Source organism: Hibiscus syriacus, unplaced genomic scaffold (genome assembly GCF_006381635.1).
Source record: "Hibiscus syriacus cultivar Baekdansim isolate YM2019G1 unplaced genomic scaffold, ASM638163v2 tig00005154_pilon, whole genome shotgun sequence".
In the NCBI taxonomy this organism is placed as follows: Eukaryota; Viridiplantae; Streptophyta; class Magnoliopsida; order Malvales; family Malvaceae; genus Hibiscus; species Hibiscus syriacus.
The window spans coordinates 260,883-276,440 of record NW_024062045.1 but is presented as its reverse complement, the minus strand read 5'-3'; the positions used below and the strand labels follow the sequence as shown (position 1 = coordinate 276,440).

The following is a 15,558-nucleotide window of genomic DNA, read 5'->3' as shown; positions in this document are numbered from 1 at the left end:
TACGAAAAATAGAGAATAAAAATAACGTCGATTAATACAATTTTTTTATTAAGCTAAATTTTATCATAAAGTAATATTTGTTATAAATACTCTCAACTGATTAATAATGAACATTTAATCACTATTACAATCGTTAATACTTAAATCTATAATCTTTAAAAATAATAATAATATTTTTAATCATTAAAGTAAATTGAGTCGTGGACTAATGCAAAAACTAATGTCTCAATATAAATAGTTCATTCAATATATATTTATACAGAAAATAACGTAATAATCTTATTTCCAAGTTCCAACATAAAGAAATAAATAAATAAAGATGAGATATTTTGAAGAGCCAATAAATATCTGGCTGCCGTATTCTCTAACCTTAAGAAATGACGTGGCACAGTGAAGGTCCCATAACACGTGTAAAAGCGATGACAACTGTAACGTTCTTTCCTCCCTCCCATTAAACATCACCCCCTCATATCATCTTTCATTCTCTTCTCCGTTCTCCACTCTCACATATTTCTCTTTTCTCTAAAAGTAAGCAAAAACAAAGAAATAAAATTGTTTCTTATTCTAATATTCTCAACTCGGGATTTTTTTTTTTTGCATGGAGGGTTTTAGAAGAATTGAGTCTCGAACGAGTTCAGAGGCATCTGTCTCTGAGTTGATTCCTCAGATATCACCCGAGTTTGCTCACCATGGACAAAATCCAAGCCTGGTACACCCTCTTCTCCTTCGTCCTAGATCTTTTATGGTTATTGATTTATGCATCAACGAATTTGAGTCACGAGGTCTTTTTTCCTTGTTTGAAGGAAGTAAATTTGAGTGACATGGGTTTAGTTTTTAAATCAGCTAAATTTCCAAACTTCACTTTAAAGCACATAAAATTTTGTAAAAAACCCTCTTTAAATGGTAAATTATTATCATTTTGAATCATGCATATTTATAACTTTTATGTTTAGCATTAAAACTAAGGTTTTAAGAAGAAAAATGCAAGTTTCTATCATTAGATGTTTCTAACTTCCATGTAGCTTTGTTAGTTGGGTACCATTTATTGAGGATTTGTAACTTGGAAGCATAGAAAATTGATCATCCCTTTTATTTCTTCAAGAAGTTAAGCTACCTCACATTTTTTTTTTCATCATATATTTCATGATATTGATGCTATAGATGTAGTTGGCTCTAATCTGGTCTGCTTAATTATGTGTTTTTCTTTTTAATCTGGTTTGTTTACTGCTTTCTAATCTGCTTTACACAATCATTCGTTTATTTTGGGAAAACTTACCAATCAATGCTGTTAATGATAACACAACAGGATTCTCTGATGAAAGAAACTACCTCTATAGAATGGACAGATGAGAAGCACAGTTTATACCTTAATTCCATGGAAGCATCATTTGTTAACCAGCTATATGATTCTACGAATTCTCTTGGCTGGAACTCAAAGGAGAAATTGCCAGTATCAAAATCATCGAGGAAACCGCATTGTATCTCTTCAGGCCAGGTTGGAGTTTGATCTCTGCTTCTTGATAATGATGGAATTGCCTCTCTATCCCCTATGTCAATTCTTATTTACTGCATTTTCCAATCTTCAATGCAGTTTAAGGTCCTTCGAGGTGGTTTCTGGAAGAAGATCAATTTTGAAAGACCTGGATTTATACTAAATAAAAGAGATGGCTCTCATTCTTTTGTGGGGAGTCCTTGGATCCAACACTTCAGATCTGGGTCAACGTCTCGTGGTGTTTTAGCCTCTTGTAGTCTTCAAGATAACGGTTCATCCGAAGGTAATAGAACAGACAATGCTAATGTGAAAGAAATCAATTCCAGTTTATCAGCTTCTTAAACACTTTCATGCACAGTAAAACAGATCCCTGCAGTTATATTATGATGTGTGCAGGGTGTGTGCGCATTGTCAATAGTTAAAAAAGATTTTGAACAAATATTAGTTTATAATCACCTTACACTTTTACTTCATCCAATCTTATACTTGCTCAATATTAGACTTTTAAAGTTGATTTGTCTATGTTTAAGTTGAAGTGATATGACTTCTGTTTTCACCTCTAATAGAATCATGCTTTCTTTCTAGTATATGTTTGTGATGTAATGAAATAAATTTATTCAAGATTATCAGATGTATATGATATAGTATGATTACTATCCCTCTCTATACAGCTCAAAGCGTTAAAGCTTAAGTTCAATTCAGTTAGTCCCCATATTCGTATGGTTTCTCGTAATCATGGGCGTGCTTGTAAGTGAGAATGAGTTCTAGGCTTTCTTTACTTTGAAAAAAATGAATCATCCATTCAGTTCGGTAACATAAGATTGTTCTATGCATTTATTTGTTTTTAGTACAATAATGAATTCTCTATGTTGCAAAAGAAGTGATGCTTAAATTGATATCTTTCAATTACCAAAATAATTGAACTCTAACAGGTAGGTTGATTATTTTGCAGAGGTGTCGGATCAGAACTTTGTAGACGAGGAACAAGGTGAAAAAGACTAGCAGTGAATCTAGCTCAAAGAAGCTGAAAACTCTGGTAACTGATGCTTCATGCAATGATCAGGTAAAATTTATCATCAATGATCTTTTACTTGTATAATAGCTAAAGATTCTAAAAAGTAAATAATATAAATCACATATTTTAATCCTAAGCATCCAGCATTTTTATCATTTTGTTTTTAGGTTGTTCCATGAGGTGAAGTCTCGACCAGCTGCGATAAATGTCTCCATTAGAAAAGGAAAAGATTTGTGTAATTGCATCCTGATACAGTGAGCAAACAGATTCCATAGACGTTCGTTTTTGGTGTCAACATGTATATGTTATTAGTAATTTAGTGGATTGGGAGGATGTTCCCTGTTGCTTTGTTGATGTTGTTTTCTATATAAACATATATTATATCATACCCAAGGATTAAGAGATTGACGGGCAATCACATTCTTGAAAATTTTAAATTCTCATTTAATTTAGATGATTTTATATATATATTTTTTGTTGTCAACATATTTTCGTCTTGAAATGCTAAAAAGTAAAGCATAAAATGAATCATTGCACAGAAAGCATAAATCAATTCATAGGTATATGCGGAGATTCGTAATGCTTATACATTTTGTTGAGTTCAAATTCTTCGTTTGTCCTGAGAATGTAATAAACATGTATGTGCTTGTGTAGCCGCATGAATCAATTTCATTGACGGATGGCGAACATTTGTAAAAGTTAGATAATTAAATTAAATTACATCATAGGAACTACAAAGTATAATATAGGGACTAAAACCAAATTCCATAAGAAAAATGAAGTCATCTCAGGGACGTGGAATGTAACTAAAAGACGACGACGTTTAGTAAGTCAATGACGAGGGTGTTATCGTCTATTCCTTGTACGTTATCCTCTCCCACTCACAGCTACTCTGCTTCTCTCTCAAGGTCACAAAAAGGCCACTTCTTTGCAATCCCAATCCATTTCCCATAGAAATTTAGGGGGTAAAAATGGCCCTTTCTGTTTCTTCCCTAGCATCATCCCTTTCGTCTCTCTCTTTTTCTTCTCAGATTTCCCGGAATCCAAACACTATTTCAATTCCCCAACCTCCGAAAACCCTCACCATTTCTCTCTCCTCCAAAACCACCCGTTCCCTTTCCGTTGCCGCCACTGTGGCAGCCCCGGTCGAAGCGGAACCGGTTGAGAACCTCAAGAAATACGTTAAGTCCAGGCTCCCTGGTGGGTTCGCGGCTCAGACTATCATAGGGACGGGTCGTCGGAAATGCGCCATTGCTCGCGTGGTTCTCCAGGAAGGCACTGGGAAGTTCATTATCAACTACCGCGACGCTAAGGTAAAATTTGAACTCTTCAGTGTCTGGGTGTTCCTAAGAATTAATTAGTTGTCTTTCAGGTGTTTGATAATATGTCTGTGTTGGGATAATTCAACTTGAAGAAAAGTTAAGACCCAAAGACAACCTAAGAAGTCTGATTAACGTCATTATTTGACGCAGGAGTATCTTCAAGGGAACCCTTTATGGCTGCAGTACATAAAGGTCCCATTGGTAACATTGGGGTATGAGGCGAGTTACAATGTATTTGTGAAAGCTCATGGGGGTGGCCTTTCAGGACAGGCTCAAGCAATCTCCCTCGGCATTGCTCGTGCATTGTTGAAGGTGAGTGCGGACCATAGGAGCCCTTTGAAGAAAGAAGGGCTTTTGACCAGGGACTCCAGGGTGGTGGAGAGGAAGAAAGTTGGGCTCAAGAAGGCTCGTAAAGCTCCGCAGTTTTCCAAGCGTTAGGTGTTTGGGGACTTGAATTACACATTTCCTCTCATGGTTGGTTTGTAGAAAATACTCTCTCAGTAACATTTCCTGATGAATTCTTGCAAAATTTCCAAATTTTAGAACCCCTTTTTGTTGTAGATCTTATTCTTGTTTGCTGCATGAGAGCATTCTCTTGCATTTGTAGTTTATTCATCCATAAGCGAGTAATATTGTTAGCTTAAGCTTATCTTTCATTTTTGCTGATCGGGAAGTAAAGCTATCATCTTTAGTTTTATTATTGTTTTTCTCATTCATGCACTTATGAGGTCGTTGGCTCCGATGACATTGGATAGGGGAGAATTTATTGTCATTTAATGGTGACTTCGTAGATTAATATATTCATGTTAGTAGTTGATAGTCCCCCTAAAAAAAACAGTTTTCCAAACATGGTAAATTCCTTCCTGAACCATGGCATGCCTTAGCTGCTGCATATCCAAATTACTCAAAACACTGTTTTTCGTGGCACACAGAAGTAGCAAAAAAGATTGGCATTTAGTAATAATCAACTCCAGAATTATTAGGATTAATACCTAAAATCATGATGCGATTTCATACTATCAATGGTGGATTCCAAAAGACTAATTAGTATTTATCAAAGATTGTAATTCGCAAACAATTGTAGGGATTTTGAGTATTTACGTTATATTTTTGGTTAATAATATATAAATGTACAAATTAACGAAGGGTTGATTTTATTCATAAACTAATTTTTAGTTATTAACGCAAAAAACATAAGAAGAATACAACACCGATACTTGACAGTGAATATGAACAGGAATTAACAAAGGGATGATTTAATTTATATCCGACATATAAAATCATCGATTTGTCCATTTTTTTAGTACGAAGATCAAAATTTTAATCTGAATTGTAGTACACAGACCGTTACACTACTGTTACTTAATTATTGCATAAGTTTTAAATAATAACAAGTGTGGGCATTTGTGAAAAATCGTGATAAATAAGGATGATAATCATTTTCATTAGAGAATAAAGTAATTATCCATATAGTTATATCAGTTTTCACTCTTGTATTAAAAATTGAAGAGTGTGATTGGAGTTTTTGATTACACTCAATTCAATACGACCAATCAGTTATATCAGTGACTAAACATGCTATACATGCATAATTACATGTAATTATGCTAAAATCTAATTACAAGATGACTTCCTTGAAAAGAAATTGAAGTATTGAATTATAGTATGAAGTTTTGACTTCAATCCCTTTGCCTTTGGTTTTCATGTCCCAAACTTCAAATTGGCCAACCATCGTCATTTTCGTTTTCAGTCTGTAAGTAAATCTCTCCCAAATTTCGCACTTTGCTCAGTTAGTTTCTGCAGATGTAGACACTCGTTCTCGTCTCTAAGTACCAGAATTCAAAGGCTTCTGCTATCCACATTGGACTAAAAACTGGAAATGCTTATGCTGGGCTTCCAGATGTCTCAAAGTGTACATTTTTTCTTTGCTGAGTTTTATTATTTGTTCTGCCCTGCTTTAGTGTTTAAACTAAAGAAATGCTTGTTTGTTCTTTCAATTCAGTGTGTTTAATGCCTTAAGTGAAAATGTTAGATAGGGAATTTAGAGTGTGGATATTGAACAGAGGGAGGATAGTCTCTGCCTCTGGTTCTGACCCAAACTCACGTTTGAAACCCATTGAGCAGGAGAAATCTGGTGGGGCTATTAGTATATATGGTGGGGTGGAACCGTTTCGTGGTAAATCAGGTTATCGCTCCTCTCATTGCAATTTATGTGACTTGGCCGGGTCTTGGCTTCCCAGCGTTCGTTGCAATGGCTCCTTTCCTGGCAGGCTGTGCTGTTCAATGTTTTGAGAGGACAGTTGAAAATTTGCAGTCGTCTTGCTCCTATTGTTTTGGAGGTATTTGTTGTTTTACAGGATGGAGGACTTTATAATTGATATTGCAGGTGTATAGATTGTATCAGTTGACAAGAGCTACTCAATTCATTCAGCACCTTTTGTTATTGATGAAAGATTCGCCGGAGATGTTTGAGAGAGGCGGTGCACTTATCGAAACTTTCCAGGCCCTTGCAGTGGTTATTGATGACGTTTCTCCTTAGGCTGAACTATTGATGTTTGCAAGTTGATACTCATCCACGAAGCTGAACGGACCAATGCATGTTCATCTCAAGTACATAACCGGGAAAATAATGAGGTCACTGTCCAAAATCAGAACACAAATAGTAAATGGAAGAATATTTCTCTAATAATTTTCATTTTTTTCTGTTACATGACTTTTCGGTTACCAAAAGAGTAATATACCTAATATAACATTACTGATAGACTATTTTAATAACGTTATTCAATTAGATTAATATTAATTATGGTTGTTGAACTATTTAAATAGTCGACGGATTATTTTATAAGAAAAAGATTTTTAGCTGGGTAAACTATATATTTAGTCACCCACCTATTCCGATGGTTCCATTTTTATAACTTTTATTTTCGTTTTGGTCACTCGTCATTAAAAAATAAATAGAACTATTGATGTGAGTTTTTTTTTCCAATGATGACGTGACGTTGCCTTATAACAACATGTTTATACGAAAAGGACAACATACATTACGTAGTTAATTTTAAATAAACTTTAAAAAAAATCAAATTTGCTTCTGACTCCTTAGTTTATTTTATTATTCATACATTAATAAAATATATAGAAACATTATGTTTAATAGTTATATGTTTTGCAATTAAATTTAAAATAAAACTATTTAAATCATTTAAATCAAATTTAAATTAGATCAAATGGGCTCGAACTCGATATAGAAAGAAAAACTCCTTATCTAAACTCGATATATAGATTATTAACTCAACCCTATAGTTTTTTATTAATATGACTTATTATAAAATAATATTTATTTGAAAAATTCTTAATTATTTAATAACGAACATTTAAATATTTTTATTGACATCATATTTAAATTCAAAACCTTTAAAACTAATAATAATTTTTTTAATTGTTTAGATCGTTTGGTTCGAACAATTCAACTTTATAATTGAAAGATTGAAATTCATGGGGACCATATATTGACAGAAATTACAAACCTACCTTATTTTCTTTTTTCCTACGAAAAAAGCTACCTCATTTTCAGTATTAATTGTGGTGGACCTTTTGAAATGAAAAGGCGAAAAGGATATTTAACCAAAATGTAGTGGTTTTAATTTCTGAATTATGAGAAACGTGCTCAAAAATGACAACTGTAAATTTTGAATAAAATATTAAATTATATAATATCTTATCTATACTTGATAATTGTCATGAGTTTAATATCACTCGTTAATCGAGTAATAATTAATTAAGAATATTCATAAGAAATATTTTATTTAAAAAAATATATTAGTATTAAATTTTTGATGTGTCACAAATTAATCAGTTATGAATTTATTTAAAAATTATAAATATATATTTTTGTAGTTTTAAGAAAAATGAAAGATGCAAGTTATAAATGTTATTGAAGGTACAACCTTAAGGAAAAAGATACATTTTTTTAATTGGAACGTGGCTTTAACTCGATGATTTAAGTATACATAATTTTATAGTATAGAGGTCTTAATATATCTCTTGAAACAAACGATTGGATGTTGTTTGATATAGAGTCAAGCAATGAAACTTGATAGTGGTCGAGAGCGAATATCTTCGTCAATCGGTTAGCTACCATGTTGCATTATCTTGGGATCCAAAGAAGCTTCGTAACTCAGATTTAATTTTGAATAACTGAGATGATTTTTGCAAATGGAAGAAGACTGAAGTATGCAGTCAAGATAGAGACTAACTTCACGAATTCCACATCAGAACTATAACTCCATTTTCTAACATTCTTATTAAATTTGTTATTCATATCGATATTGAAATCTTCTCTTTCTCCACGTTGATATCCGAATTTGTCTGATTTCTTTACATTGCTGCCTTTTTTATAATGATGTTAAAAGGAATCCATGTGATAATATGAGGTTATATTGGATCATTATTAAATATATATATAAATATATAATAATTAAAATTAGAAACTTGTTTATAAATACAAATTTATCATCTCAAGTGTTGATGCGAGTCAAAATGAAATTCATATCAACATGCAGAAATAAGACAAATTTAAAAACTAAAATGCGACTTATTCAAATTTTAATTACTTTTAATTATATTCATAGTTTACAATTATTTAATCTATAAAATTGCCAACTTTACCTATAACTTTTTTTCTCTATTTTAATTAACACATGACCCTTTTTTATTTTCAGTTTCTAGACTAAATTATCTTATAAATATTTTTATTTTTTTCTTAAAAATACTTATTTACCATCTCCCACATTGTTTTCTTTAAATATCACATTACTTTTTACCTTCTATATCTTTTAATTCAGAGATAATAAGTAGGTCGTAATCTTTTTTTTAATTAAGCTAAAGGTGATTACAAAGTAGTATATGTTCTAAGTACTCTCAATTATTTGACAATTAACATTCAATCACCCTTGCAATCGTTGATACTTGAACCCATAATTTCTAAGAATGACAATGATTTTTTAACTATTAAAGTAAGTTGATTCGTGCAGGTCGTATTCTATTTTATTATAAAATATTTGATTAAATTTAATATCACAAGTTGAGTAACACTAACTATATTACTAAATTGTATAATTTTAAAATAATAAAGAATATGGTATATGCTATATTTGAGTCTAACGAGTGTAGCTAATAATTTCTGTTAACGTGTAGCTTTTTTTTATTGAACAACGTGTAGCTAATTTGTTAGAAATCAGTTGTATGTGTTGTATAGTTATTTATGATATGTAGTTAATTTGTTAGAATATTTTTTAATTATTTATAATATATATATCCTGTAAAAGTAATTGTTTGAATTTGAATCCTTAAAAAAATAATTTTTCTTTTACTATTAAGTTCACTCAATTGATTCATCTTGTATATATGACTTTATCTTTATTATAATATATTATAAGAATGTTAATAAAATAAGTACATTATTTGTTAACATGTTCCTAATATAAGGAAAATTATTTTGTTTGTATCTCAATTTACCTATGATATCAATATTTGTTTTGTTTTTTTTAATTTTATGCTCATGACTATTTTCTGAAGGATTTTCATATTCGAATTACTGTTGACCTAAATATATTAATTATTTAGATAACATTTATTCCTTATTAATTTTCCAAACAATACCCTTTGAGCAAAGTCGTGTCATGTTCAGATGTGATTTTTAGAAGACGATTTTGATAGGAAATACTTGCACAGGCACGAGTTGGGAAATAATATGTATCTATAGATCATATCTTCAATCACTTAACGAGTGTATATTTAAAATACTATATTTAAACACTCGAAAAAAATTAATAATTAAATAATATGATATTTGAAAATCTCATGACTAAATTGTTAATTTTAAGCTGTCAAAAATAAATCCTAAACTTGATTCAAATCCATGTCATTATGATAATTTTAAAAAAATGGATACTTAGATCCTCACGTATTTCAGAAGGCACCAATTAATAGAGAAATTTAAGCATCTAAAATTTCATTCAGTTGTGGTATTAACATAGGTATAATCAAGTTCATAATATGTCTTTTACTCCTCAAAATCAGTAATTTTAGCCATGAGACTATCGAACATCACATTATTTAAATATAATTTTTCAAATATATACTCATTAAGTGATCGAGGACAAAATCTATACATGCATGTCGCTACACGACCTAACTCTTGCTCATATAAATACGTGCCTTTAACCCATTAAACACATATACATTCCATCTTCCGTGCGGAGAGTGCACGATTACACTTGAGGATGTTTCTATGCACCTGGGGTTTCCGGTAGATGGAGGTGTGATATCAGAGATATCTTCCGGTTCTTGGACTACTTTGTGTCGCGTTAGTCTAGGACGTGTCCCGTAAAATTTTAACGGTGGTCGGATACCCGTTAAATTAGTTAGATGCCAATTTTCGGGAGTTAAGCACAGATGCCTCTGATGATGAAGTTAAAATGTATGCACGAGCATGCATACTGCAGCTGATAGGAGGGTTGTTGATGCCAGACAAATCGCGCAACCAAGTTCATTGTATGTGGTTGCAACATCTTGGCGACTTTCATCTGGTCGGATCACTCAGTTGGGGCTCGACGGTTTTGGCTTTCCTGTATAGGGAGATGTGTCGAGCGACTGACTACAGAAAAAATGCTATCGGCGGATGTCTCCTGCTGCTGCAGTCTTTGGCATGGTATCGATTTCCCTTTTTATGTCTCGTTGTTAAGAACTCATTCGTATTTCCACTACTATTGAGGTAATTATAAAACTGATTTCGTATATTAATCATTTTATACAGTGTATAATAATTTTTTTTCCTTGAACAAGTGGTCTATTGATAGGAAAAATCATCAGGAGATACCTGATGATTTAGAAAAAATTAGGGTATTAATCGATCAGAGGGTTGGCACACATGTACGCATTTTAATGTTTAAAAATCAATTTTAGATTATAGTTATATAATTAGATTATTATTTTGATAAAATATATATATATTTATTTTAGTTTGAATGTGTGTCATATTCTAATGATGATGTGAGGATGGTGATCCCACCTGAGTTGAGGGGCCCATCAGATGTTTGGATGGCGATGGTCCTTTTGATCTGTTATGCGATCGTCGAGTGGCACTTCACTGATCGCGTGCTCCGACAATTTGGTTGTTTTCAACCAATTCCGGAAGCACCTCACAATATGGACGAGTTGCATAGCACAGATCGACGTGGCAAGACAGATACAAATTGACTGGTGAGGCATCATGAGTGGGTCGTGTTGTGGGAGGATCGACATCGGTGCCTTCCGCGTAGAGAGCCCATTTTTTATGACCTCTTGATAGTTGCTGACAGTTATTATGACTGGTTCAACAGTAACAAGAAATCGTTTCTGCTTCCCGAGGATGCACGAGGGTGGACCTTTCAGCGACGTCGACAAAGACGTTCACCGACACAGCACCATCGTTCCCCGACTCGTGGACGGAGAGCAGGTACTTCCGGTTCGTCCTCAGCTGCACCAGTAGGACCTTCACAGCAACCACAGTCTCCAGCGACTTACATATCACAACCATATATGATGTCGCCACCGCCATTCCCTTACCCGATGCCGCCGCCGCCACCGTCACAAAGTTATATGACCCATATTGGAGGATATTATGGGTCTATATTTGTAGATCATACTTGGGGTTCATATGATAGATATTTAGCGGGTGTAGCCTCATCACCTATGGGTGTAGCCTCATCACTTATGGCCGCAGCTCAGACACCTCCTGTACAGTTTTCACACTCGGCGATGTCTGGGTTTTATGAGTTTTCCCAGTTTTCGCTGGCTGGTGGGATAGTCAGTCATACACCTCCAGGGTCCTTATTCTATGGAGGTGCTTCATCGTCATCAGCGGGTGTAGCCTCATCACCTATGGGTGTAGCCTCATCACTTATGGCCGCAGCTCAGACACCTCCTGTACAGTTTTCACACTCGGCGATGTCTGGGTTTTATGAGTTTTCCCAGTTTTCGCTGGCTGGTGGGATAGTCAGTCATACACCTCCAGGGTCCTTATTCTATGGAGGTGCTTCATCGTCATCAGCTCCTCCTCAACAAAATGTAGCTGCTCAGGATGACGACGACGACGATAACGACGGTGATGATGACGACAGTGAGGAGTCACAACCAGTGATACGAAGAAATCCTCCTCGAGACCGACATCCACCGTCTTGCGGAACACATTCGTGTCGCATTAATCGATAGATTTTGTTTTTTTATTATATTTGTATTTAGTTGTTTATTGGGGTTTTATTGTATTTTTTTAATTATTTATCATTTAATACTTACTTTTTTTCGTAATGTGGTTGGATTTATTTTAATTTGTTTTGTTAAATTTGTTATACAGTTTTGTTAATGTATTTTGGTTATTTTTGTTTATTACCATTTAAAATCAGTTATTGTTATTTGGTTATCATTTACCATTTAATACTTTATGTAAGTTTGTTGTATTTAAAATTATGTTCAAATATCAAATTGTTAATAGTTTGATAAAATTTAATAATTGTGTTCTCAAACTTTCTTCAGTTTGTCATTTATTATATCTTTTATTATAATCACATATAATGCCAACGTTCAATCTCATTTTCTTGTATCGTTTTTACTGTTCATCAGTGGTTATCGAATGACATTAACTTTAAGCAAAAACAAATTAAAGTACAAGAATTATTATTTGATAAACAACTACATCATGCCATCATCAATTGTTACAATTTAAAATCAGTTATTGTTATTTGGTTATCATTTACCATTTAATACTTTATGTAAGTTTGTTGTATTTAAAATTATGTTCAAATATCAAATTGTTAATAGTTTGATAAAATTTAATAATTGTGTTCTCAAACTTTCTTCAGTTTGTCATTTATTATATCTTTTATTATAATCACATATAACGCCAACGTTCAATCTCATTTTCTTGTATCGTTTTTACTGTTCATCAGTGGTTATCGAATGACATTAACTTTAAGCAAAAACAAATTAAAGTACAAGAATTATTATTTGATAAACAACTACATCATGTCATCATCAATTGTTACTTGATGACAACAGAAGTGGACATGTTTTTCTAGTGTGTCATGGGTTTCTACAATGCCCACATCTTCTGTCTTGTCTAGATCTTTCTCAAATATCCATATCGCAATGAATTCGATTGGATTTTGGATGAGCACGCTCCCTCAATAAACTCAGATTTGGTACAATCGGAAGCCAATCCTGAACCTCGTCAGGGTCTTTGTCATTACCTATGGGGGGAACTTAAATTCGTATACCTTATAAACTTCAGATAGTAGGTATACGAGATCCACAAAACGATTATAGTCTTGACGCGTATGCGAGCAAGCTGCTATCACATGAGAGCATGGATACTTCAGAGCTTGAAAAAACCCGCAGTTGCACGTTATGTCCCGTAGATTTACTCTTAACGAAACAGCTTCAATCCCTTGAAGAGGTCGCGGCAACTCTGTGACACGAAAAATTTCATGCCTTCTAGAGAAGTCAGATACAAATATTCCATTTGATGCAATAATTTTTTTCTGTAGATCTGCAACTAATCTACATGACCACCTTGCATCCAGGTTTGAACTTGTCCCCGAGCTTCGCAAAAAGCACCCCCAAACGAAAATATGTAGGAGACAATGGCATTTTGTTTTGCCAACCATTCTTTTTTTTATAGGAGACAGTGTACCCATACTTCGATTGTATAGCTGAAATCAACACTGCAATATCTATATAAGAGCTTGCTTTTACCATGGGCATGATGGTTTGACATATCACTTCAGAGTCCAAGTTGGGATGATCTTGGTTGACCCCTCCAGCGCAACATGTGTGAGGACCGTTGTATACTGTTAGTTCCCATCTGTTGTTTTTTCTCTTCTTCTTAGATACGCGAATCATCTAATTGTATCCGTTTTCGCGTCGGGCACAATAGCATACATATTTTTCGGTCGTGGAATGGTCGACTCTGGACTAAACAGAATTACGGATATTGTAATTTTTTATAGTCATCATCGCTTCTTCTTTGCTTGAAAACTCCATGCCTAAAGATAACTCACCATTATTTATTGATGAGTAATATCCATAGTCACTGAGATGAGGCATATCCGCAAATTCTGGTCCGTACATTGCACCATAATCAGCTTCATACATGTGTGCAGGAGGGTCAGTTTGTGCCACATTTCCTGGAACTTCATCTACATCATCATCATCGGAGTTGAATTGCGGTGATTCTAGGTGAATAAATAGTCCAGTCTCAGCACCATCCGCACAAGGCTCACGAAGCGGTTCTTCTGGTGGAGATGATGGTTCCTCCATGCTCTCCACATTTAGGTCGAAGAACCTACTACTTGCACGCCTTCCCCTTGAACTGGAAGGCATATCGACATTGAGATCGAAAAAGCTTGCAGTCGAATGCCTCCCCTTTGAACTGCAGGCGATGTTGCCATACGGATTGTTCGTTGACCCACCTCGGTACATATCGTAAGGAGTTGCGGATGAATGTCTCCCCATTATGGCATTAAAATCATTACACATTACTGTCGTCGGACTGTCAACTTGATCAACTTGTTCAGCCAGCCCATAGTGGTAGCTTAATGGCTGACCCCGAGCAGCACGCACTTGAACAAAATTTGCATACATCTCAATATCGGCGTCTGAATAATTACTTTGAGATTCAACCATCACTTCAACATCATCATTGTTCGAAAGTTCGAACGCTGTATAAGTTAATGGCAACAATGATGTTGGAAATCTGTACTGCAACGACGACATTCTTCTACTACTTCCAACATGAACCTTCATCGAAATATTCGTTATCAGCTCCTCAAGAGTTATGTTTATCTTGAATGATATTTTAACACGCTCATTTGATACGAAAACAACGTTGGTTTCATCTTCTCGAATTTCACCATCATAATAAACAATAGCTGAAACTCGCGTCATTCTTTGAGTTTAAAAGTGCAATAATATTATATCTGTAAAAAACAACTGAAAAAAACATGATTAAATAAATAATATTGAAAACACAAAAATTAATTGAAAACAATTAGTATAATATTTTTTCAAATAATCATAATAAACAATAAGTATAATAAAAATTATAACAAAATTACCTTATAACGAAAAATCGCACGAACTTCTGAATCAAATATGAGAAGATTGCTAGAATTATTGATTCGTTGACAGAATTATTGTATTAATTTATAAGTTGAGAGGGGAGATGTGAGGAGTTTATCGGGGGAGAAGGGTATTTATAGCCGAGAAAAGTTGCTATAATTATACAGATAAGACGCGGCCCTTGCCCGCGCTTTATGTAATTGAATTAAAGGTAAGGTGCGGCCCCTGTTCTGCGCTATTGCCCTACCTGGCTTAAGGCGCGCCATAGGGACTGCGCTTTACACACTTGTATCCCGTCAGCATAAGGCGCGCTTAAGGAGCGCGTCTTACCCCACGTGACGCCATATCAATGTAAAACGCGATACAGGAGGCGTACCTTACTACAAAGGGTGTTAGATCGAAAAAATAATCAAAATGATATCTGAAAATTAGATGAAAAATATGATATATCGAGAAAAACGCCATGACCATCCACGTTGCCTTATTAATTTCAATACAGCGATGGGTAGGTAACCTGTCACCGAAATGATAGGTCATATATAATTCAACAATAAAATATCTTGATATGATTGGCT

The 15,558-nt window shown here is 34.0% G+C and overlaps 2 protein-coding genes across 3 annotated transcripts; both read left to right on the top strand.

The window, feature by feature from the left end:
- The first annotated feature begins 569 nt into the window (after positions 1-569).
- LOC120198933 (cold-regulated protein 27-like) lies at positions 570-2,816 on the top strand. 2 transcript variants are annotated; one of them, XM_039200166.1, is made up of 6 exons: positions 570-709; positions 1,307-1,495; positions 1,592-1,775; positions 2,445-2,555; positions 2,675-2,703; positions 2,755-2,816. In XM_039200166.1, exons 1-4 carry the CDS (start codon positions 599-601, stop codon positions 2,492-2,494), a joined length of 534 nt encoding a protein of 177 aa, XP_039056097.1. In that variant the 5' UTR covers positions 570-598; the 3' UTR covers positions 2,495-2,555; positions 2,675-2,703; positions 2,755-2,816. The 2 variants fall into 2 exon arrangements, with proteins under 2 accessions (XP_039056097.1, XP_039056096.1); XM_039200165.1 differs by having other exon boundaries at positions 571-709; positions 2,675-2,758.
- Positions 2,817-3,344: 528 nt separating this feature from the next.
- Positions 3,345-4,366, top strand: LOC120198962 (30S ribosomal protein S9, chloroplastic-like). The gene is made up of 2 exons (XM_039200191.1): positions 3,345-3,820; positions 3,980-4,366. Exons 1-2 carry the CDS (start codon positions 3,479-3,481, stop codon positions 4,265-4,267), a joined length of 630 nt encoding a protein of 209 aa, XP_039056122.1. The 5' UTR covers positions 3,345-3,478; the 3' UTR covers positions 4,268-4,366.
- The last annotated feature ends 11,192 nt before the right edge of the window (positions 4,367-15,558 follow it).